Raw genomic sequence first — 25,666 nt, 5'->3', positions numbered from 1 at the left:
CCCAGGCGAAGAGGGAAGCAGTGAAAGCGGGCAGTGCAGAGGAGACGCACAGCTTAATTCCACTTCCCCGGGTTAATCGGCAGGCGGTTGCGTCCAGCCCTTCACGCCGCCATTCGTGTGTGGAAGTGGGGCTGGGTGAAGCGTCAGGAGCAGCCCCGCACGCAGCGCGGCGGGCGCCCAGCCCGCACCAAGCCCCGCCCCGGGCCCGTGTGATCTGGGGGCGGAGCGGGGCGGGACTCCGCAGCGTCTCTGTGTCTCTTGCCCGCGATCGCTGCCTCCTTCCCGAGCGCCGCTGGCAGCCGGGCCCGGCGCCCCGGACCTCAGGTAGGGCGGCGGGGAAGCGCTGGGGCCGACCCCGTTCGCTGAGCAGCCGGGGCAAGGCCAGCCCGGCCCAGTTCGTCGCGCTGCAGCCGGGCCAGCTCCTCTCTCCCCGCGGGCCCTGCCGGTGCAGCGCGCTCGCCCCCCGCCAGGGCCAGGGCGGAGCGGGGGAAGCGGCGGCATCGCCCTGGCTGGCTGGTGCGGTCTCAGGGGACGGGGGCGCCCCGAGCGCGTGCCGCGCCGCAGCGGGTGCGGTCGGTGCTGTCTGCGCGCGAGGTGCGCGGCGCGAGGGGAGGCGGGATTGTGACGCCGCTGCCCAGAGTGTGCGGAGCGTGCGCGCGGGGCGCTGGGCTGCGCGCTGCTTGGGGCCCGCCGCAAGGCTCTCGCTTCTGCCTCTGTTGGCACAAGCTTTGCCTTGCGTCAGGGGGCACGTGTTCCGGCTGGTGTAAATTGCGTGTGCGTGGGGGGGCAGAGCCGACTCGGCGGAGCGCCTCACCTGCAGGGTGCGGGGGCTCGCTGAAGGGCGTTGGTAGGGAGGATCTGTTGTGTACTGTGAGTCAGTGTGGGATACAAAGGCAGTGTTGGAATGTGCAGCGTTGTATTGCATAGGGATGTGTGTGCAGAGCTGTGTTGTGCTGCACTTTTTCCATGTGTGTCCATTGTAGAACATCTGAGGTGTGTAATGGTTGTGCTGTCTGAAGGTGTACAGCGTTTGCTATGGATGTACAAGTGCAGTGATAGGGCACAGATTATAGACAGTGTGACATGCTGGCAGGGTATCTTACCCCTATAGTTAAATACCCACATTACAGCAAACTCGAAACTTTTTGTGTGTATAATACACACACACACACACACACACACACACACTCTTTCTTTCACAAGATCTCAGGGATAAGAAGACAACTTAAGGCTTAACATTGAGTGGACAGCCCTAATACCTTTATTCTTCTTAATCTAATTTTAGTTCTAGTTACTTTCTTTCTAGTAAGAAAAGCCAAGGGGGACTGTTACATCCTGCCAGTTCTCTGAAGATATACTTCCATCACCCTTGAGCCATGGAATTACTCTGTGCAGCAGAGTGTAGTGTTTGCAGTAGGACTGTATAGGGGTGGGGTTGGAGAAGGGAGCAGAGTCCACATGTGCAGTGCACAAGTAGTTGGTGCTATCTTCACCTCATGGGCAAAAGTGCTTTGGGTGGGGTGGGAGACCTTGGTGCTTCTGCAGCTAAAGGCCTGACTCCACTTTCTACTCAGAGCCCTATATATAGGGCATGTATGCATGCAGATCTTCTTTCATACAGACCTACTCTTCTTTCCCCATCCCCCACCACTTGGCTTGTGGGTTGCATAAGGGGTAAAGTGGAGTTGAAGACAAGCCTATATATGACACAGAATGGAATTTCTCAGCTGGCCTACTCTGCTGCCTCTTCTTTTCCCCAAATTACACCCGTTTTCCTCATGTAGGGATCAGTTCCCCCGTTAATATATAAAAACTTAAAAAATGCATCGGGAGAGGTGCTGGGCAGTGGGAGGGGCACCCTTTTAAGGTTAGAGACAGTTTAGGAGTGAAATAATCTATTTAACATAGATATTAATGCTCATACATCTTCAGAAACCTGAAAGTAATTAGGTTTGCTGAAGTATATTTCTTATCCATGCAATCACTAAACTCAAGAAATCATTCAAAATCTCGGCACCAACCCTTTGCTTGGTCATCTCACTTCCCATTCCTTTTAATGTCCAGATTAAAACACATACACTGCAGCTCCACAACAAATTCCTTTTCAACATGTAACCAAGCACAGTGCTCATCATCTAGTTCTTTAGGTTCTGCATCTGAGTGCCGCTTTAGGACAGTGGTGGGCAACCACACACACGACCCATCAGGTTCTGTGCGTGGCCCATGAGACGGTTCTCTGTGTTCCATCCACATAGTTTTTTTCCTACTGGTAAAATGACACTGGATAAAGCCAAGGCACGGGAGGTGAGGTACGTGCTGATTACATACACTGCTAACTTTGAGAGTCTGACGCTCGCTCTGCATCCAGTCAAAGTACTGCTGTGATTCAATCTGCACATCACACAATTCTAGGTATACAAGTGGCGTTAGCAAAACTATTTTTCTCGGGGAATTGTCTTGGTTATAACCATCTTGTAATAAGAGCGGGGGGGGGGGGGCTCTTCTACATCTCAAAAGCAGGGAGCTTGGCACTAGCCTGGGACTCAAGCAGTCCCCTGTTGGCCCCGTGCTCCCCATGGAGCTTCTGCCTTTGAAATGTAGCAGGAGCTAGCGGAAAGCTACATTTCAAAGGCAAAGGTGCCCTTATCAGTTAACCGAATAGTCGATGCAAATTGCATATACTATTTGATTAGTTGATTAACTGAAATTTAACATCCTTACTAGGAGGTTAATAAGCAACGGAGGGTGGTACTTTTCAGTCATTTTAAGATGGAGGGAGGGAGATGAGGCAACAGTATTTACATCAGTTAGTGGATAACTGAAATTATTTTTGTTGCATAGCACTGCTGGCATTGTAACATGGCTCTTCTTATCTTTTCTCTTTTGAGCAGCCATATGCTGCTTACTTGGCCAGCAGCCTTAAACAATCAGACACAGACACATGCTTTTACAATAAAGATGGATTGGCTGACTGACTGGTAATACTCAGTTCAGTTGTCTGGTGACATTAGCAGGAAATTTGAGGCAAGTCTGGTGTATGAAGCAGTATAGTTTGGCTTTTAATAGCCATTTATCTTGAATTCACATTACACTTGTATATAATGAGTTAAGAGCATTCATAGCTTTCAGTATTTGTTAGCGTGTGGGAATGAGTTTGAAAAGAAGTAAAAGGGTGATGTACCCAGAGAGGACATCTATTAGAAATTGTAATACGGTTACTGAACTGGACAACAAAGCATTGGGACCTTTGTGCTTTCCCCTTATGTTCCCACTGTTAAGTTTTGAGAAATTATTTCAGTGTCTTAAATATTACCTTTTTATCTGGAATGTCATGTTACAAGGTAATCTAGTATTAATTTAACCCTTGCAAAAATTTTGACTATGACACGGGTTTAGTTCTAAATTTTCATTTTGAATTGCATTAAATAGGTGGTGGGGGGTTTTTTTTTTTTGGTTGTCTTTGTTTTTTTCCCCCCTAAATTTTGCATTGTGTCCTGACATAGTGGTTGAACTTAGGATAATATAGTTTCAGAAATGGCACATTCAAAAACCTAAAGATTTGTATTTTCATGTACTTTAGCATACATCATAATAACAAACATGCTTCTGTTTTGCTATAAAAGTAAAACTGTGTAGGTAAAACTAACATAATAGCAGAGAACGTTTTGTCTAAGCAAAGTGGTGTATTATCTTAAGATCTCATTAAAATATTTGTAGAATATAATGAATTTTGTGATATGTAAAATAACTCAGATGCAGAAAACTTAAAATTAACAGGGTATTTGAAGTTTTTATTGCATGAAGTTCTGGAAATCAGGTGTTCCAAAATTAAAAATGTCATCTTAAAGTGAAACTGATCATTGTTAAAATGAAACTTACTTTATCATTTGTATTGACACTTGCATGCAAAAAGTAAGATTGCATAAATAATTGCAAGAAAAGCAAATATTCTAAAATACTCATTTTAAAGAAATCTGAGTTATTAGCAATGTAGGGAAATATATTTATAAAGTATGGTTTTCTTTTTCATTTGTCACAATCTGGTATCCCAATCATTTAATTGAACTGCTTAGAACTGTAGCAAACATGAATGTCTGTGACGGTTAGAAACAACATTTTATTAGTACATGCAAGGAGATGTTTTTGAACTGTTAATAGATGGTTAAATGTAGGAAAAGGGATGCAATACCATTTAAGGCAATTTGTAAATCTTCAAGAAAAATTAAATCTGTCAAACACATTATTTGTGAATATCATGTAGTAATACATGAAAATATTTCAAGGAGAATATTGAATTTTCTTACATAGCCTTATATCCAGCTTGTTTCTTTCAACTGTTTTCACTGTCTGTTCATGCAAGTTAACTTTTAAAAAATGTATTTGTCCAAAACTATATTAAGGTTAACTGATTAAGTGTGTGGAGCCGGAGAGCTGGAGTACAGGCAAGGGCTGCTCCAGCCGTATTGCTTCCAGCTCTGCATGGGGCCAGGAAAGCCACTGCCGCTTCCAGAGCCACTTCTTCATGGAACTGCTGGCAGCCCTGCACAGGAGCCTGGTGGGCTGGAGCAACCCTCCACCCATGGTGGACTGCTCTCCTGGGTACCGTTTAACCATTACCTGGTAATCATCACCCAGTAAGAGTGATGCTTACCAGATAACAAGCTACCCATTAATATCCCTATTTTGAAGTCTCTGAATAAATTATATACTCAATCATGCCAGTCTAGTCCACTCACTGTGACATCTACAGGATGAGCTAGTGGCATGTGCTAATTCTTTGGGCCATCTTGGTCTGTTACTTAGCCTGAACATCTTGTTATATTTTGTCCTTGAAGAATGGGCAGGCTATGTTTGGTTTGGTTTGTAGGAACCTGGTTGTTTTGAATGTCTTCGGTGTTCTCTCTGCCAACTATTCCGTCTTTACTAGTGTTTGTCTGGATCTTGTTGTAACTGATACTTCATGGTCCTTTATTATGATTAAGTTATTCCGGGCAACTTTTCTCCTCATTGCCTGAAAGCAATGGTTTCCAACCTTTTAGAGCATACAGACCCCTTTTTAAGCTATTAAAATTTCATGGACCGTCTCTGGGGGAGGAAAAAAAAGAACAGAAAATAAGCAAAGAAAAATAAAGGTAAGGATTGGACCCACCACTTATTTTTAAACTTTCCATGGACCCCCTGCAGTACAGTCGCAGACTACAGGTTGGGAACCACTGCCGTAAAGGGTTTTGCTACTTCACCTGTAACTGCAACTTGTCTTGCCTTTTGAGAGTTGCCATTCCTTGTTAGGTTGATAATGGTACTTAATACAGTAGTTTATAAAATTCTTGCACTTACTATTTAAGTTCAGTTTGACTTCAGTTCCATCTTTTTGATTTTCAAGCAGCCATACTCTCAGGAGGTTTCTCTTCAGATTTTTTCCATCTTTGGTAACCCCCAGGGTCATGTCATGCTGCCTTATGTTTACTTCTGCCCTCTTATGCCTCTTCTTACAGAGCTTTCTGTGTTATTTTCTTTCCAATCTGAATATATTTTTCTTACGGTAACATTTCAACTTTTCTTCTAAGCTGGTTGCTTTGTATATTTATGTATTTGTGGAACGATTGTCAGTTGATCATGAATGTGTGCAACTCATAGGTATTATTATCCCTGAAGTTTTCTTTCCCTTTATACCCCTGTCAGCTGACAGTCAGGGCAGTGTCTGTGTGTGTGTGTGTGTGTGTGTGTGTGTGTGTGTGTGTGTGTGTGTGTGTGTGTGTGTGTGTGTGAGAGAGTTACCGAGAAAAAGGTTTAACGTCCGTGACTTTACTGCTAGGACTGGGGTCCCGTCGCAGAGGGCAGCCAACAGGCTGACAGATGCCCCGAATTTATAGGAAGAGCTTATTACATCTCAGATTTCAGCCGCTAGGATACAGGATCCCTTCGCAGCAGGCAGTCTAGGGAAGACTGAGAGATGCCCCAACGGATCTGTCACCTGGGAGTGACACGATCCAAACGCCCAAGCTCTTCCTATACCTGTCCCTTATGACCGGCTGAAGTTCTTTTAAATTGTGCTTGGTTCTGTTACAGCAACTGAAGGAGTCAGGTTAAAATTTAAACAGTTACAGGTTTATTGTTACAGGGTAAACTTAGCTGTTAAATGCTACTACTGTGTTACAGATAACACAGCCACTACAAAGGACAGGACAGAAATTACACTAAGAAGTCACTTACAGGTACCATGAAACCCTTTTGGTTCGCTGAGCTCTTATTAAATGCATGCAAAATAGACACCTAGCAGGTATATATTCTCACCCCTGCGTTCCAGACTTGGCATGGCCAGCGTCTTTCAATCCCTCGGGAAGAAGTAGGACAAGGTTGGGCGTCCCACAGACCTCGGGAGACAATCAGTACCTGCCAGCAGGTGTAGATGATTGGAGCTCAAATGGGGTGGGCTACTAAACCCCTCTTTGTACCCCTTGGGTCACATAGGCTTCTTCCTGGTTTCAAGTGGCCAATTAGGAAAAATGGCTTTGAACACCAAGTTTTCCAAGAAGGGTGCAAAGCATAATTCACACCTGGGAAAATGCAGACAATGGGCACCTCTGGTATGTGATGGGCGAAGATTCCTCTCCTGGGACAGTGCAGGTGTGTCAATTACTGGTACTAGCCATCAGGGCGACGGGAGCCCCGAGTCGTCAGTTAGCCCAATTACTATCTGGTTTCTGTTTATGGGAGAGTCAGGGACAGGCAGCATACTTGCGTTCCCAGGGCATCAAAGGCTAACTGCCTTTCTCTTGCTCTCAGGGGGAGGGGGGGACAGAAACCAAGATGGGGTTCATGTCTGGCTACAACCCCCCGTTACCACCACCCGCAGAACGCAGGGTCTGCCTGTTTAGGAAAAAGATGTCTGGCAATTGTGGATCTCATCTGTGGTTGGATACTTCATTTCGATTCCATTGAATCTATTTACTCGCAAATGAGACTATTATAGCAGTAACCTCTCTGATTCTGAAAGAGCTTATGAGCATGTTTCTCTTTTGATAAGATAATAAACTTAGAATATTCCATCCCACCTTTACCACCTGTAATTTTTTATTTTTCTTGCTAAGGAGTTTGGAATGTTGAGCCTACTGTGAACTGCAGCACAAAATGTTTTTCCAGAACCTGTGTACTGAAAGGAGAATTCCTAATGGCAGTATTGATTTCAAATAAGATTATGGATAATTTTATAGAATGAATGAAGTATCAGTATCTTAATGTCCACTTATGTCATCCTGTCCCATTTTTAATTTTGACTCAGCACTTCTGATTACTGTTTTCAGCTTCTCAGTCAAAAGTACAGTTTATTAGAGCTTAGATGCATATTATGATGCAAACCACCATTTGTTACAATTTTATTCTTGACTTTTAAATAAGACCGTAAAACAAAATATAATTTGAAATTGAGTTATATTGCCTCTTACTCTGAAGTGAAGAAATATTTTAAGATTCATTTGGCAGGGCACTCTATCCAAGCTGATTACAGATTTGCATGAATAGAGTATTCAGAACTATAATTTGTTGCATTAAGTTGATAATTATAAGTCTTCATAATTTCAGTTGTATTCAGACATACAGTTCCTCAGTTAGTTGTATTTGCATGGTTTCAGTTGTCTTTTGAGAAATACTCATATTTGGTTTGTTGGATGTGGAACCAAGCAGGAAAATTAATAGGCCTGTTTTTTCCCGAGGTCTTCTGGATGGTGTGAAGTCATATATCTTGGGGGTTTATTTTGGGTGAATTTTATTTCTTTCAGCTATGTGGTTCAGCTATCCTGATGTATATTTCTGTATACTTACTGAGCTCTAGAATGGATATAATCTTTTCAGACAAATAAACAGTTCTTATGTAAGTGTATAATTCCATCAGGAGATTTAGAGCCATCAAAACATACCAGAAATTTCCACATCATACATATTTTGTGTATGTGTGAAACATACATATACAAAACATTTTAATGATTATAAAGTAAACAATCTACATTTTGTTTTTCTCATTTAATAAATATGTGAAAACTGTTTCTTTTACAAGATTACAGTATTTTACAGCTAACAGCCAACATACAGAATCTGTTTGGGCTGCTTTGGCTTTCGTTTGCCATAGCCATGTGTATTAAACACACCAAAGTAACTTTGCTACATTCTTTAGCAAATTGCAATAGAAATAAAATTCATGTGGTTTGTGTTTATATATTTTATGCACTTAAAGTATTAAAATGAGTAAAGAATAAAATCATCCCTTCTATGACCATACTCCTACAGTATGTTGAATGTATAAATTCCTTTTTTTTCCAGGATGTTCTTAAATACAAGCATACCAAAGTGAATTGGTAGATTCAAGGACTGTAACATTGTTACCAATGTGGTTTTTTCCCCCTCTCTATTTGGTGCAGTTGACACCTTGGCCTGGATCTTTTTATGAACAAATTATCTGTGGGAGCTTAAGTCATATTGAAGAGATTTCTGAGCAATCTGGCTTAGCTCTTTATATTGATGGTGTATAATGATTGCATTACCTCCTGTGCATCACTCTACTTCATCTGTGTCTTTTGGTTCCAATTAAAGAACGGCATGAGTCAGATGTCTTAATGTTCAATCCACAGCTTGGACAGGGAGTGCATAAGCCAGAGGTGGAATACTGAAGAAGATGCATGTAGAATGTAAGGGAGGGAGAGCATGCAGGGAATGGAAAGTGATGCACCAAGAGAAAATGGTGTTCATAGTGGATGTGATGGACTGCATGGTAGTTTTACATAATTCCTACATGCACCTACACCCCCTCCAGCCTTTGCAGATCAACACTGCCTCCTCAGAGTTCCATAGCCACCTCTTCCAGGGGGAAATCACAGGTAGGCTCACACTCAACCCCAGGGATGCATCATGAAGAAAAGGCTGTCCTTTTCACAATTGTGATCTCTTCTCTCCTCACTCCCACCTCCAAGCTTCTGCCCTGGACTTCTTTTTTTCTTTTGTCCCTGCTGTTCCCTAAATAATGATGCATGATTTCTGAATACTAGTCTCTTCAGTGCTTGGGTTGGGGGTAGGAGGGTAGGGCAGGGCAACAGGCAAGCACACTGAATGCAGGGCCACCTCATTGAAAGCAATGTGCATGACTCTCAGAACTGGTCAGAGCGCTGATACAGAGGCATCGGAGGGGGAGTGGGAAATGAGTGTAGTTGACAGGATTAACCGATAAAGTTAAGGCTTATGGGTTAATTGTGTAGTAAACTGCTGGCTGCCGGGCTGCGGTGGCTGTCAGAGCTCAAGCTGGCTGTTCCCAGTGGCTCATCTCTGGCAGCCATAGTGGCTCAGGTGGCAGCAGCAGGAGGCGCCTTCCTCCCACCTCTCCCCCCAGTAATAACTGCTGGCTGGGATTCTATGCTCCCCCCTGTGCCCCCACCCATGGGGGCACAAGATGTGCTAGGGGAGGGAGGAGATGCAAAGGAGGAGAGCTGATTTCCCCACCCACACAGCAGTAACTCCCATGCTCCCTTGAGGGGGCAGCCTTGCTGTGGTGAGTGCAGGGGTGGGGTGGGAGCAAAAGGGTGTTGGGTGAGGGCATGGTGGGGTCATGGGGCAAGAGGTTGTTGGCATGGGTTGTAGGATTCAGAGTTTAAGAATCAAAGGGCATGGGGTGTAGGAGTGGGGGGGGGGGGTCCAAAGGGTGTTAGGCACTGGGGAGCAAGGAGCTGGTTTGGGGCTAGGTGGACCGATAACATTTTATTTGCATATTCATTATTTGTGTAATGAATATGCAAATAAAATGTTGCCAGTGCACCAAATTTTTACTAATGGGTTTGCCGGTCCGTGATATACAAAAGGTGGGGAACCACAGGTCTACACGTTACCATCCTTATTACACCCTGTGGCACTGCAGCGTAAAGCTTAAATAAGCTTTATACTGCAGAGCCCACAGTAAAGCCTCCTCGCCTGGAGCAGAGCTGGCAAGGGAAGCTGGTAGCAGCCTTTTGGACTCTGAGTAGACCGAGGGAGGCACTGTGAGGAATAACTGATGTTGAGGCAGTAAAACCGAAAAGCAGGGAGGGAAACTGGGGGAGGGAGTTTGCGTCTAGAGGACTGTGGAAGGTTGCAGAATGTGTTTAGGAGAGTCTGAGAGACAGGAGACAGATGGGGGGACATGAGGGGAAAATGTGAGGGGGAAGAGAGGACAAATATGGGAGAAGGGCACATGAAATAAAAGACTGAGGCTACGTCTAGACTGCAAGCTTCTTTCAAAAGAAGCTTTTCCAGAAGAGAGCGTTCATACAGCAAAAGTGCACCAAAAAAGTGATCTGCTTTTTCGAAAGATAGTGTCTGCATTGATTAGATGCTATCTCACATTTAAGTTGTAATTGCTATGTACGGAGTGGTTACCAGGGCACTTGTGCTTTTTCCTGGAGGCCTCCTCTTTTGTAAAAAACTCCTCTTCCCTGTCTACACATGCCTCTCCAAAAGAGCTCTCTTGGAAAAAGGCTTCTTCCTCGTAGAAAGAGGTTTGCAACTGTCAGAAACCCTCCTACATTTGTTCGACTTTCTGTTGAAAGGACACAATTGCAGTGTGGACAGAAGTGTAGTTTTTCCAGAAAAATGGCTGTTTTTCTGAAAAATTCTGCACTGTAGTCATACCCTGAGATGGAGAGGTGAAGCCACTGTAGCTATACGCAAAGGGAATGTGGAAGAGTAACTTGGCCACTCCACCACGTAGTAGAGGATAAGTAGTGACTTTCTCCTTCCAAGCGAACATGAGGAAATTGTATATTTTTTTCATTAAGGTTGAATTTTGAATCTGAGATCTTGTGCACAAATTGTGAATCAGGAAGCTCCCCATTGTTTTCCTCTGCCTTTTGATGTTTGAATAACATGATTTCCTCCTGATTGTGTGATTTTTTTTTTTTTAAGTTAGCCTCATGATGTAGGAGCCCAATTCCAGATGTATGCATGGTGGTTTGTCACTTCTTTATCTGTTACCCTCCTTCATTCCTCCCAATGCAATTTTCGATTCGTTCTTCAGGTCCACCCTCCTCAGTCTCAGAATAGAGGCCAGTAGCATACCCTTAGAGTATGATAAAATAGTTCCCCTGGTGGCAGATAATAGGAATCTTGTCAGATACAGATGCTATTCAGTAATGGAATTCAGAACTGTGCTTCTCGGAAGAGCTTGCCCGGCTATTTCCCCATTCTCTTTCATGTCCTAGGATCTGGGAAGCCATAGAGGGACGCTCCTTTTTGATGAACCACTGAAAATGAATTGACCTGAGAGAGCCACCTGTTATCATTCCATGCCTGGAAAAGAAGAAAGATGTGTGGGTTTACATGTTGATGTGACAGTCAATGATTAATCATTTTAAAATAAATTAAATAAAACACTTTTTGAAATAGCTAAAATTTCTAACACAGTCACAAAAGGAAGTGAAAATTTAGTTGCCCACAAGTGTGTGCCATCTAACCCTCTGCCTACAGGCATGTATATTTCTACTACTGATACTGTACACCACAACAGTAATTCTTTGCTCCAAGGATTCCAGCTTTCCAGCACCTAATTTATTGTGCTGTTACCTCCATTTACACCATACTTCTATGCCAGATACCCACAAGTAATACCATTGAGAGTGGATTAAGTGGAGAAAGGGCTGTGAAATGAAGATTGAAGGGCAGTCTGGCGTGTGTGTGTGGTTTTTTTAATGTACCAAGAGTGAACAAAAGCTAGAGTCAGTACCTCTCCTTGTCTTACTGTAAGGTGTTTCTTGTAAGTATATGTTTCCTGTGGTCATACTGGAGTGTGAATTTTTAGGTTTGTGATATTCTGGGAAGTGTCGTTCAGTAGCATTTTGTTGCTGTTGCATACGTTTGTGATGTGGTAAATGAAAATATGCTGGTGGTTTACATGGATTATTGCATTACATGTGAATGAGTTGGGAGGTTGTTCTTTTGTATTGAAAAAGTTGTTTACATTTTTTGGGGGAGGGGCATGGTTTATGAAAAGGGTTCATGAAACAGTCCAGAGGACACTCTCATCATGATACATAAGTGTTTCATTTCTGAAAATATACAAAGGTATATTCAGATGTGGCTTTTTGCTGTAGTCTTTGGTCAAGTAGCTTATTGGTTGAATTTTTCAAGCATTTACTCCAGTTTTTTCCTGTTCACGGTTGACTATATCTAGAAATTACCTTTAACTACATTAATGGGTTGTGAAAATGGCTTTACAGCAAATGAGAGTAACACTTTTAGAACAAACAGATTAAAAGATTTCAGCTTTAGGGAGTGGAAAGAGTACTTATGTTGTGCTTTGTCCAGTTAAAATAGCACCATACAAAATGAACGCTATACTTGAATTCATTGAATGCATTGTTTGCAGAAAAGCAACATAAAAATATTCCATCTCAATACTTATGTCATTTTTAGTTAAAACAGGCCAAGTAATTCTGAGAGAGAGAAATGAAGTGCATTTGATACGCTTACTGTAAGACACTGTGTAGAATGAGAGATGAGGCAGAATAGAGAGGTGCTGCCTGCATTCTCCTACCCTAGTAAGTTAGGAGTGTTAAGCCTTCTGAGATAATCCTGCTTATCTGAAGGCTTTATACGTATTTTTGTTTGTATTTCTAATTCAGCTCTTTTTTATTTTTAGGAGAGTAGAGTTGTATTTAAAATGGAAGTTGACATAAATGGAGAGACCAGAACAACCATAGCTACGCTTCCCTTACCTATTGCAGAGGTGAGTTCCACAGGCAAAGTGGAAGCAGAGAAACCTCGATGCTCCAGCACCCCATGCTCACCAATGCGACGGACTGTTTCAGGCTATCAGATCCTTCACATGGATTCTAACTACCTGGTTGGCTTCACAACTGGTGAGGAGCTCTTGAAATTAGCCCAGAAGTGTACAGGAAGTGAAGAAAATAAAGTGGAAGCTATGCCCACCGTGCGCTCCAAACAACTTGATTCAGGACTGACACGTTCCTCACGGTTGTACAAAGCTAGAAGTAGGTACTATCAGCCATATGAGATTCCAGCTGTAAATGGAAGAAGGAGACGACGGATGCCGAGCTCAGGGGATAAATGCACTAAGGCTTTACCATATGAACCCTACAAGGCACTTCATGGTCCTCTGCCTCTTTGTCTCCTCAAAGGTAAGAGGGCTCATTCTAAATCCCTGGACTACCTCAATTTAGATAAAATGAACATCAAGGAACCTGCAGACACAGAAGTGCTACAATATCAGCTCCAGCACCTTACACTAAGAGGGGACCGTATGTTTGCTAGAAATAACACATGAACTACCATGTGGAAGTTAAAGCCAACTCCTGATAATTTCTTCATTGCTGCAAAAATCCACTATTGTACTGTGTACATGACTGTCCACATTGTAGGTGGTTGTATCAGCTAAGTATTATCAGAACGTTATTTATTGAATTAAATTTTGAACACCCAAAATGTCTCAGATATTTGGAGGGGAAACATCTTTTCTGATTGATTAGCTTCTGAAGAAAATCTGACTCTAATTGGTGGACGTTTCTTTGGGACACTTTTTAACAAAGAAAAGGCTTTTGTACAGGTATTTACGGTGATTTGACACTCAGAAATTGGTGATGGTGTCTGCTTGGTTGTTGCTAACTTGGCTTGCTATTGGAAGTTGCTGTCGAAGAAGCATCAAGTTCTCCTTTTGTCATTTTCTGTACTTTACACTAAAATGTATGTATGGTAATTTGTTGCATTACTGAAAAGAATGTGAAAGTGGCTGAATTGGACCACTTGTTATTTAAACTGGATTGTTTTAAACATTTTGAAAGTGGGTCTGTGCTAGAAAAAGATTTCACTGATGCAAATGAACAAATATTGAAAATTATCAAAGTTATTTTTAGTTTCTTTTTTTCTTCCTCTATTTTAAAAACTTAGGTTAAATAAGTATTTGGAATATTTTTTTTAAAAAAAATCCAGTCTGGAAATGAAGATTTTCATCAAATTTACTTACAAGGATTATTTACTTGTAATAAACTTTGGTTTTTAAAATTTGTTTTGACATATAAGCAAGGACCCAATTTAGATTTCAACATTATAGATTAAAATGTCTACATTAGAAAGTAGCATTGAATGAAATTTGATTTTTTTAAAATATTTATTTGTATTACATGTATAAGTAATGGAAGGTGTTAAAAACACAACTTTAGCATTGGACTGGAAATTCCAGTTATTTGCAGCACTGAACACTTTTTAAAATTAAAAATCCAGATGCCTGAATTAATTTGAAGGAGTACAGTGCTTCTATAGCAACCTTGAAGTACTGAGTCTGGATTTAACAATGTATATCAAATGCACTGACTTAATTTGTTGCTTCATGACAGCAAATGCAATTTTAACTACTGCAAACTTAAATATGTTTGGAAAATAAATGTAGCTTGCCTCTGTAAAAGTACCATTTTTCATTCTTTGTCTTTTAAAGGTGCAAGTTATTACTGAGGGTGTGAAACCATGCTTGGTTCTGCTCAGTGAGCTATTTAGAAGTTAAAGATTTAAATAAGCACCGTGTCTATGAAATAGAAATAATTTATAATTGAACAGTCATACCTAGCACAATTTTGATTTTTTTTTCCCCAGAATGAATGGAAAGCACTAGTGCAGAATGTGGGTTGTGGAAAAACAAGAATTCTTTTCATCCTTTCACTTACTCCACAGTTGTAGTTGGCTACAGTAAAGAGCCTGTGGATAGTTTTGCATTCTACTGGTTTGATTAGTCTTTTAGGTATGTTAGAAATATTTATAGCTGATGTATATTTTAACGTAAACTGCACCTCTGTAAACTTATTGTATTTAAGAATGATCTCTAAAGTAAACTATTCCTATATAGTCTCTAGTTTCACAAACAGAATACTGTCAGATGCCAAAGAGAGATGGGTTTTATGTTTAATGATTAAACACCACTATTTATTGATTTTTTGACCCTATGAACTGTATTTCTGGCTATGAAATAAAAGGGTGGTGTAAAAATATATATTGTTGTGCAGTCCTTTTGTGCAGAAACTGGGAGGATACTACAAATAACAGTCCTGTATTAGCTTAGGACTGTATGCAGCACTATACTCTAAAGATCTGATTTTCAGAAAGTCAGATACAGGTGACCCTTGACTTGTGATGCGATTGGTTCCTGGGGAAGCATTGCAAGTCGGGGGCATTGTAACTCGAACCCTCATTGACGATTCGCACCGTGCACCGTTGTAAATGTGGGCCGAGGACGTAAGTCAGGGATTTTTGGCCCCTTCCGCACTTTTAAACAATAGTTGTAAGTGCGGGGGTCACAACTCGGGCAGATGCAACTCAGGGGTTTCCTGTATCCAATTGTAAATATGCTTTTGTGCATGCTGCTGTTGCAGTAGTGTGCTACACATAGACTGGCAGGCTTGTGAGTAGCCAAATGCCAATGTGAAATACTAAGTCATCACATGCATCTAACTGTCCTTGGCTCATGAAATCAGATGCCTGTGTTCATCCATGGTAACGATGTACACCAATTAGGCATGAAATTGCACATGCCTTTATACATACACAAGTGAATGTCTGATGCTTTGAGGATGCTCTGTCAGTTTCAGAGTACATAAAGTGGCTCTTGTATTTTATTTACAAAAAATCAAAATTACAATCCAGTGAAATCCCTTGCAGTTTTCTTGCATTCCTGGTGCAGTGTCTGCCATTTAACATAATCTTGTCAAATCAGGGAAGATGAATTAGTTCTTGCACTCCTAAAATGGGTTAAAATGTAATCTGAATAATACTGAACTGAGGAAGTGAGAACCTCATAGGTCAATGTTTCTGAAAGTGTTCCGCGGAATCACACTCAGAAACAAATTAACTGGCTGCCCCGGTTTGTTTATTTATCGGTGCCGCAGCTCTGGAGCCTTGCTGTTCTCATTGGCTCAGTTTCATCCTTTGCAGCCAAGGGCAGCTGCGGGAAGTGGCATGGGGTAGGCCACTTCTTCCTGCAGCTCCCTTTGGCTGCAAAGGACGATATGGAGCCAATGGGAGCCACGAAGCTCTGTGACCGTGGTGCCGATAAATACATGGGGGCGGCCAGTTAATGTGTTTCTGAGAGTGATTACGTGGAACACTTTCAGAAACACTGTCATAGGTTACCTTGAATACAGAGTCTTGGTCTATAATAATCTACCAGTAGAAAAAGAATCTTTGAGTAGGCAAAGTCTTTTACAAATGTAACTTCATAATAAACTAGAAATGTGTAGTTTACTGGTGTACTGAGAGCAGCTTTAAATTCTTGGGAGCATTATAGGGCTTTCTGAAGCCTAGAGAAACAATGGTTTCACTTAAAGCAGAGTGAAACCATTAGCTTTAACCATTCACTTAGGCTGTGTCTAGACTGGCAAGTTTTTCCGCAAAATCATCTGCTTTTGCGGAAAAACTTGCCAGCTGTCTACACTGGCTGCTTGAATTTCCGGAAAAGCACTGATGATCTCATGTAAAATCATCAGTGCTTTTCCGGAAAAACTATGCTGCTCCCGTTTGGGCAAAAGTCTTTTTCCGAAAGACTTTTGCGCAAAAGGGCCAGTGTAGATAGCATAGTACTGTTTTTCGCAAAAAGCCCCGATCGCGAAAAAGGCAATCGGGGATTTTTTGCGGAAAACCACATCTAGATTGGCTATGGACGCTTTTCCGCAAAAAGTGCTTTTGCGGAAAAGCATCCTGCCAATCTAGACGCGCTTTTCCGAAAATGCTTTTAACGGAAAACTTTTCCGTTTAAAAGCATTTTTGGAAATTCATGCCAGTGTAGACGTAGCCTTAGCTTATTCAAGGAAGTAAATGTTGTTTAAGTGCATACATACAAATTCTTACATATAGTGCAGAGACTAATATTTGTAATAAAAATAATTAAAACCAGCTCAGAATTCAGCTTTGCCCTTCATATATTCCAATTAGGTTCAATATGTCAATCAACCAGGCAAAAGAGATACATACATAATAGTTTATTCAAAAGTCTAATCAAACCAAAACACTTGTAGCAGGATGTGAGTTTTGACAAACTCTGGCTGTTGTAACAGGTTGAGGTTCTAGCCTGTAATCAGTGTCAGTTTTGTCAGTGACCTCGATGGAGTCAGGAGTTCACCACAAGTTCCGAGGCTCAGCTCAGACTCTCCTGCTACTGATCTCAGAAATCAGATTTCAAAAGCAGATAATGGGAAGAACTCCATCTAAGCAGACATCAACTGCAGAAGCAGCGCATAAGGCAGCCTTTTAAATAACTGTTGAAGACCATGCAGAGCTTTAAAGACTGTGTTAAGCATCTTGAATTTCACTCGGAAGTGACTGGTTAGTGAGTAGGATATACAAAACACACTCGCAGGGGCACTTTGAAAGCACCAATTGAAGCTTTCACAAGCTCTTCAAGAACTCCTCCCTTGACACCTCTTCTCATCGTTTCACTGACTCTCCTTTTTCTCCCACATGAAGAATAAATGATTTGCCATTTTTAGGCCTTTTGTGGCCTATTTTGATCTTTTCTGTTATGTCCTTAATCCATTCCTGCCCCACTGCTGCACCAGCAATACTAGACCATGTTAATTTACCGTATTTTCCAGCAAGAACCTTTATGCCTTCTCCCGTGCTGCCCTTTATCCATGGAAGGACGCATGCAGTATATAGAGCCACTACCCTCCTTAAAACCCATCTCTGGTCTGATACCTATAAATTAACTTGACAATGTTAACTGTTGTGCTACGACCTCTGTTTACAACATTAGTAATTGACGATTAACTTTTGGTCCTTTGTATCCTATTCCACCTTATATCTATTTGTTGTATTTGTCTGTTATGTCTCATATTATATTTTAAATTGTACGTTTCCATCTTTTCATTGTTTATGCCTTGCACAATAGGGTCCCTATTATTATTTGTGCTGTGGTTATGCCTAAACTATTAAGAAGAACTAAGTTTAAAACTGATTGTTTAAGAAGGAGAATGAAATAGGTAACAGAAGCTGATTATGTGAATTGTGGGCACTAACGTCAGTGTATGTTGATTGACATACTGTACTAATATTATGTTCTAAATTCTGAATTTATCATTTTGATAACTCCTTGGAGAGGTGAGGTGAAGAAAAGCAAGTGCGATTTTTAAAGATGGCTAGGAAAGATCAGAAAGTCCTAGACCTGGAAGAAGTGATAGAGAAAATCCTTGTGATAATGGAGAAGAAGTTATAATAGCTAGAAAAATGAGCTGATAAAAACAGACCGGTCTCGCAAAACCTAAGTCATGTCAAAAATTGGGTCATCTGCTTTTGAAAAGATGCCGAAAATAATGCTGAGAGCATAGTGGGGCAATGCTATGAACTGGAAAAATCTAATTGTGTTTCAGAATGTGTTTTTTTTGATGCAGTGAAAAATAGCAGAACTTAAAGTTTGGATTCATAACAAAAGTGCTAAAGTAAAAAGTATTCAGCAAGAAAGAGGTGAGGTAAGTGAGTCCTGGAGTATTATGAGGGTCAGTGTGACACCCAATATTTTCTAAACACATGACTGAAAGTTTCACTAATATGTTTTTTGCCAGTGATACCAGAAGGAACAAACCAGAAAATGTAGAGGTACAAAATCAAATCCAAGATACCTATATCTGCAGAAGGTTGGCCCGAGTTAATTATAATTTCAGTTAAATTAAGTATAAATTCTGGGCGCACACAGAGCATAACCCAAAGAGAAACAAAACCAATATCAGTTGAAAGGGAGGATTGTGAAAGAGAACATAAGCAGAAAAGGGGGGGGAAATTCTTGGAAAGATGAAAGGATGGTGTTAAGGGAAATTGAATCGTCACTTTACAAGTATTGGATATTATTGAAAAAAGTAGTCTGAGAACAAAGTGCAGCCATTAAAAAAGGAAAGTGAAAAAGAGGCCACTATCGAACTTTAAAAAGCTAAGGCTGAAACAACCAAAGCTATATGAAGTGATAGTAACTTTCAGAAAGTTACTATTGATGTATAACCAATATGTTATAAAAGAGAGAGTATGTGCGCAGATAAGGGATTAAATTGGTGAGACATTTGATAATGTCTTTCACTGATCTTTGATTGTATCCTGTCTCCTGGGATTTATTCCAACATTCCAAATCCCTAAAAAGCTTCAAACAAAATCTATTTCCCCCCCCCCCTTCATCCTGAGAATGGTTACACCATTCTCTTCTACTCTAAGCATAGAATGCATACTCTCCCCACAATTATCCAGTCCCAAACGATAATTCTTCGTGTGTGCATGTGTGTATCATGTGGCCCACCAGGGTTGGAACCTTTTCTCCTGTAAGTTCTAGATAACATTGTAAAGATATAACATTTTTTATGCACAGAAATTCTATTTTAGTCTATTTTGCAATTGTCATTACATTGGCTTTAATTTTTCCCTTCTGAATCCTGTGCAGGTTGTACCGATAATAATCCATAATACCTGGATTTTATGGGATGGGATACAAGGAACAGAGCCATTTGAACATCACTGAGTCATAGAAAACAATTCAAAGAGCTCCCTTATGTCATCTTAGAAACTTACACGTGGAAGTATGGTTTTAAAAAAACTAAAGTAGGCTTAGCAATGTTGCTTAAAGTGAAATTCAATAAAATTCAATTTCTCATCAAACAATGCTTTAGAATCCTCCTGAGACATCATGCACTAATACCTTCAGCTAAGCTGTATGAGGATAGTGAATGATTATATTAATTCCTTGCCTGTAATTTTGTCTTTCAGTGCTAACATGCCCTGCTTCATCACAATTTGTTCTGATTTATTATATTTGGCAACTTTTGAACATCTGGTTGTATGACATGGTAATTGATTTTCAGTGTTTCTGGATAGAGGAAAAAATGACACTTTTTGATTTATTTATTTTTGGTACGGGGTGAATTAAGCCTTATGTTTCAATATCTGATCTGTTGTAGATTTCACTCATGTTCCTCTTAGCTTTTGCAGTATGGCTTAGGAAATAATGTCCTTGAGACACACTTGTTGAAGGAGCTGATAGAAACTGCATTGGAGAGAAGAGGACCCTCTAGTTTACCTCCAAGACTCGGAAAAGACCATCAGCAATGGTCTCCCATTCTGTAGAAAATAATTTACAGATAAGGGAATGAGTATTACCATGTTTGAGTCATCTGTGTAAAGATGAATGGGTGAGCTCACCCAAGGAAACTGCGGAGTAAAAGGAGGAAGGTGCCCCCGGGGAAGCACTGTGGGGCGCACCCCTCAACTTCTTAGAAGAATGGGGGGATTCAGTAAGAGAAGTGCCAAGTGAATAGCTAGAGAGGCAGGAATATAAACTTGGAGGTGAGGTGCAGGACCATGAACACGAGAACAAGGCTGTGTCTACACCAGTGCGATCTTGCGCAAAAGCAGCCGCTCTTACGCAAAAACTTGCTGCCTGTCTACACTGGTCACGTGTTCTTGCACAAGTTCTAATGTATGAAATCAGGGCTTCTTGCGCCAGAACTCTGACGCTCCCACTCAGGAATAAGCCCTTTTGTGCAACTGTTCTTGCGCAAGAGGCCAGTGTAGACAGGCAACATGAATTTCTTGCGCAAGAAAGCCCTATGGTTAAAATGGCCATCAGAGCTTTCTTGCACAAGAGAGCATCTACACTGGCACGGATGCTCTTGCGCAAAAGCACATGCTAGTGTAGACATTCTTTTCTCGAAGAGTTTTTGTGTGAGAACACACCAGTGTGGACATAGCCGAAGAGTTTAAGCAGGAGGGTAAGGTCACACTGTCAAAAGCATCAGAGAGATGTGAAGGAAGAAGAGGATTAAATAGAGGCTTACAGTTCGGCCAGGAAGTGGTTGCTAGAAACCTTTGTGGAAGCAGTTTCAGATGACTGGAGAGGGCAGAAGCCTAATTGGATGGCTCTGAGAGGTTGGTGAGAGGAGCTTGGAAGGAACTTGAGGAGGTGGCTGTATTGTATACTCAAAACCTGGAAGAGAAGGTGAGAAAAATCTGAAATCACATGAAAAACTAACACAGAAGTCAGCTGAATATTTTTGCATACACCATTTGAAAAAAGAAATAACGTATACCAATCCCTCAACGCTATAAGGGTGCCTTGAAACTCAGGTAAGCAGGCGTGGGAAACTGGCACAATTGTTATGGCCTTGATAATTGATAATGCCAAAAATAAAAGAAGCAATCAGAATAATGAAGAGAGAAACTGCCTACAAAGTTTATAGAGTGTATTTTGATTAGATAGCTTTGGTTTAAAAATTATTCCCAAATGTGTTTGTATATTCCAGTATAAATATGAAAGATAGCGTGTGTTCAGATTACAGACCCTTTATACTAGCTTTGTAAGCCAGTCTCTTTTTAGCAAAATTTTTGCCTACTCTGGATCAACATGATCAGTTATTTCTCTGAAGGGCACGGAAACCTGAGTGTTGAAATGTGCCAGAATTCTGAAACTGGTATTAGAAGCTTGAGAACCTTATGAAAACCTGAGAAGGATCTAATTTTTTGGAAGTACTGTGCAGAAATCTTTTATTCTCACATTTACAAAAAGACTCTACTTGAAAGTGTTAGGAATTGAGATGCTTTTAGCATTCTATTTCAGCATGCAATACTGCAGTGGTCAGAAAGCTGCCCTGTGTGAATTGCAGTCTGCAAATGGATGAAAGTACGACTAGAAGGAAGCATCCCATAGTGCTGGATGTGGCAGAGACCAGCAGAAATAGGACTAAATAAAAGATATTAGGTTGGGGAGAAAAGTGCAGTAAAGTGTATGCAGTGTAAGAGAATTCAATGATTTCATATTTCTGCTTGAGAGCAAGTTGATTAGCATTTGATGAAGGAAGGGACAATTATGAAAGGTATCCAGAACAACAATAGTATTATAAATAATTAAATGCACTGGAGATTTCAAACTGCCCATCTATATTAGTGGTTTTACTATAGCATTTATCATGATAATATTTAAGACCCTCCTTTTAACTTTTACCAAAATCTTTTACAGAACTCGGTTTGTTATTCAGTAGTTTTCTTATTTAGAACCAGAAAAAATATGCTAATATTAGGAGTAGAGGGAAGGGAGATGCTAACAATGAAATCTATTAAAGATGGGTTGGGATCATCTTTCACAGCAAATGATGGTAGCCCCATTGCTTGAGTCATTTTAAAAGCAGGACTGGAGCAAAACCCTCTCACTGCTTACTGTAGGAATCTGAAGTAGGACAAGAAACTCTGAAAAGACGGTTCCCATCTCGTAATTTCTGAGAGAGTCATCTTTTAGAGGTGATCAAGTAGCTCATAAAATCTAAACTGAGATTGAACATTTCAAAAGGGTCTTTTGAAGGCTAGATTATTTAGAAGTGCTCCTCAATTAAATCAGTTATTGCATGCTAGATTCTCATATTGGTCTGATAATACCTAGAGCAACTGAGCAACAATAAGCCTGAGCTAAATATAGCCCTCTTTAAAATTTCTTCAAAAAACCTAAATGGCTGCATGTGTAAGGAAGGGAGCTTAGAGAGTTAGGAGTCTTAATGGTAAAATTACAGGTTTAGAACAAGTATCTAAAGATACTATTTTAAGATGCTTTCCCTTGAAAGGTAATAACTTTGGAGTTTGAATATTCAAAACTACCAATGCAGGATAAGAAAAACATTCCTAAATGTGCACCTCCTCAGATTATCTGGCAAGCTCAGCTGAATCCAGCCTAGTCAGCACTTGTTGGAGAGATTCCCAAGGAAGTTCCAACAGTTGCAGGTTGTGGGAATGAAGATGATTCAGTCAGTAGGTCTCTCTCTCTCTCTCTCTCTCTCTCTCTAAATCAGCAGTGAAGCAATATCTGAAAATGTAGGCATGGGACATAAAGGAGATTCTGCTATTAGCTGATCCAAAGTAAAACTTTGCAAGATTGAAGGGCTTCTCCCCAGTTATCTAACAAAGTTCCAGTGTGGGTAGGGAAATTGAAGTATTGACAAATCTATGCATTCAAAATCATAAGGCAGACCCTCCAGGACAATAAAATTGGCTTAAAATCATGTTATTTAAAAATATTAAATAGGATGGGAGAGGGATATTTTCGCCTTATAATCTTGGCGCCTTTAGGATGCTCTGGCTTCATGGTATCAAGGTTTTCTCTGCTGTCAGGAAGGCTATAAGCTTCCTTTTTAAAATGAAAGCTGACATTCTGATGTAATCTCTTGATTCCAGCCATTGGGGCTTTACCAACTATTGCAAAGAGCTGCAATGAACGTTCTTAACTACTGTGTGACTGTGAAACAGCTACTAGTTTCCCTTGAAAGGTGATGGGTGGATTTCAGTGAAGGATGAAGTACTAATCTACATATGTCTCTAAAACATATCTGTATCCTTTGGTTTGAAGGTACTATGTAACCGGGTGGTTGTATTGCTATTACTATTATCAGTAATTTGTTCAGTTCTGCCCCAAAGTAAAAGGTTGGGTTTTTTAAGTGAATATGTACGTAGGAAATTAGGGCTCTATTCTTCTCCCATTCAAATCAATGGAAAAATGCCCATTAACTTTAGTAGTGTAGAATAGACCTTATAAAGTAATCCTATATTTTGATAACAGTCCTTCCAACAGCTGCAGGTTTCTATTGACACTTTTTTTTACTGATTATATAAGCAGAGCTTGAGCCCCCAGGCCATTCTGGAACAAATGGAATTCTCTCTAGTCAGCAATTTTCAGAAGAAAAAATTTACTTCTGCTTTATACACTTTGAAAATGTGTTTAATCTGTGATTTAGACAAGGTGGTCAATGTCATATCTTTTATTGGGACCACCTTCTGTTGGGGAGAGAGTCAAAGTGCACTAACCGAAGTTGGTCCAATAAAAGATATTACCTTGCCTCTCCAATACCCTGGGACCAACATGACTGTAAATACCCAGCTTTTAGCTATGACTTTTCTATCACAGGCAGTCTTTTTGCAGGCTGTTTTCTCTCCCTCTCGCCCTCAGGACAGTAAGCTGTGTGTAAAGAGAGAAAACTTTTGACAGCTATTAATGCTTAATACAGTACTGATTTGTAAAAATACTGCCTGTGAAGTATACAATACTTGCATATCTGGTTAACAAGTTTACAGAGCTTGGAATCAGCTTTAAGGAATGAAGAGAGAGGTGGCATACATTGCAGATAGGCATTAAAAAGGAAAGAAACCTATTTCAGATCTCTGAAGGAGGGTATGTATGAGTGCACACACATTCAAGAGTGACTTTATATGGTGGGTCTTTCAAATTCACATTTAATCCTAATCCAGGGGAAAATAATTCTAGTCAACTGATACCAGTTTATACTTCCTGTGGAGGAATGGTTAGTAATGCATTATTCACTGGGAAAGATTGATGGATTTCCACCCCATATGGCTAAATGCAGTGCCTTTCATGTTCAAAAGCTTCATCTGAAGAAGTGGGCTGTGCCCACGAAAGCTCATGATACCATCTACATATTTTGTTAGTCTTTAAAGTGTTACTAGACTATTCGTTGTTTAAGTTTTTCCTGTTCCAGACTGACTAGGCTACCCTTCTGAAGTGTGCAAACAGTGAGTAATCATTTTGATTAAATCTTTATTGAGATTGAGTGGTTTGATTGGAAGACTAAATCTGCCCTTAAGCATCCTGATAAGCATTCTTCTGACATCACCCAGACACTGTAAATTGTCAAAAGATTAAAGCCCTTTTTTCTGAAATGCAAACTTAAACTTGGAAAAATGTAACCAGACTATGTCTGATGCATTGCCTTTTCATACTTCTATGAATTTCATTTACAAACACTGCTGTTAGTCTCTGAAGACAAGTGTGGGTGAAAAAATCCCTTTTGGAGTATAATCTTGTATTGTATTATGCATTATTGTTCAGTTCTAGGATATTGAGAGCAGCACTTCGATTATAGTCCTCTACTTTCAGAGGATTTTGATTATGTATCTAAATGTGAACGTACATGTTTACACTGTTGGGTAAAGAATTTACATTTTAAAATAATGTATTATGTATTTAAATGTTTTAGCAATGCCTTTGGTGTTTGAGTACATTATACATTTTAGTGATATATTAACATATATTAGGTAGGAAAATGGTATACAGGCAGTCCCCGGGTTACGTACAAGATAGGAACTATAGGTTTGTTCTTAAGTTGAATTTGTATGTAAGTCGGAACTGGCTGCTGCCACTGAAACTGACCAGGGGCTGACTACAGGAAGCCGGAGGCAGAGTTGCTCTGCCCCCAGCTTCCTGGAATCAGCCTGATCAGCTGCTGAATCTGGAGCCTGGGACAGAACAGCTGGGGCACTGCCCGGTAGGTTCCCACAGGACCAACCCGGCAGCACCCCAGCTGCTCTACCTGAGGTGTCCCGCAACAAAAGCCTGGTCTGCGGGGGGGGGGGGGAGGCACGGCACACTAGCTGCACCCCCTCCCCCCCAGCAGACCAGGGAGACCCGAGCAAAGCCGCACAGGCGGAGGGACCCCGCTGCCCGTGTCCTCTGGGGCGAGATAAGCTTCTCCCGGTCTCCCTGGTCTGCTGGGGGGTCCAGCAAAGCCGCTGGACCCCCCCAGCAGACCAGGGACACCCGAGCAAAGCCGCCGCCTGGGCTTTGCTGGACCCCCCCCCCCCCCCAGCAGACCAGGGGGACAGGAGCAAAGCCGCCCAGGCGGCGGGGGTC

At 41.1% G+C, this 25,666-nt stretch overlaps 1 protein-coding gene across 1 annotated transcript; it reads left to right on the top strand.

Annotated features, from left to right (window-relative positions):
• Positions 1 to 202: 202 nt before the first annotated feature.
• Positions 203 to 15,008, top strand: MACIR (macrophage immunometabolism regulator). The gene is made up of 2 exons (XM_075932054.1): positions 203 to 324; positions 12,653 to 15,008. Exon 2 carries the CDS (start codon positions 12,674 to 12,676, stop codon positions 13,295 to 13,297), a length of 624 nt encoding a protein of 207 aa, XP_075788169.1. The 5' UTR covers positions 203 to 324; positions 12,653 to 12,673; the 3' UTR covers positions 13,298 to 15,008.
• The last annotated feature ends 10,658 nt before the right edge of the window (positions 15,009 to 25,666 follow it).

This window comes from Pelodiscus sinensis, chromosome 6 (genome assembly GCF_049634645.1).
Source record: "Pelodiscus sinensis isolate JC-2024 chromosome 6, ASM4963464v1, whole genome shotgun sequence".
Taxonomy (NCBI): Eukaryota; Metazoa; Chordata; order Testudines; family Trionychidae; genus Pelodiscus; species Pelodiscus sinensis.
Note: the sequence above shows the minus strand (reverse complement) of the source record. Positions and strands in the feature narration are given on the sequence as shown.

Bases quoted from the DNA above. Each gene is read 5' to 3' on its own strand.
- MACIR (XM_075932054.1), top strand. From the start codon at position 12,674: ATGGAAGTTGACATAAATGGAGAGACCAGAACAACCATAGCTACGCTT.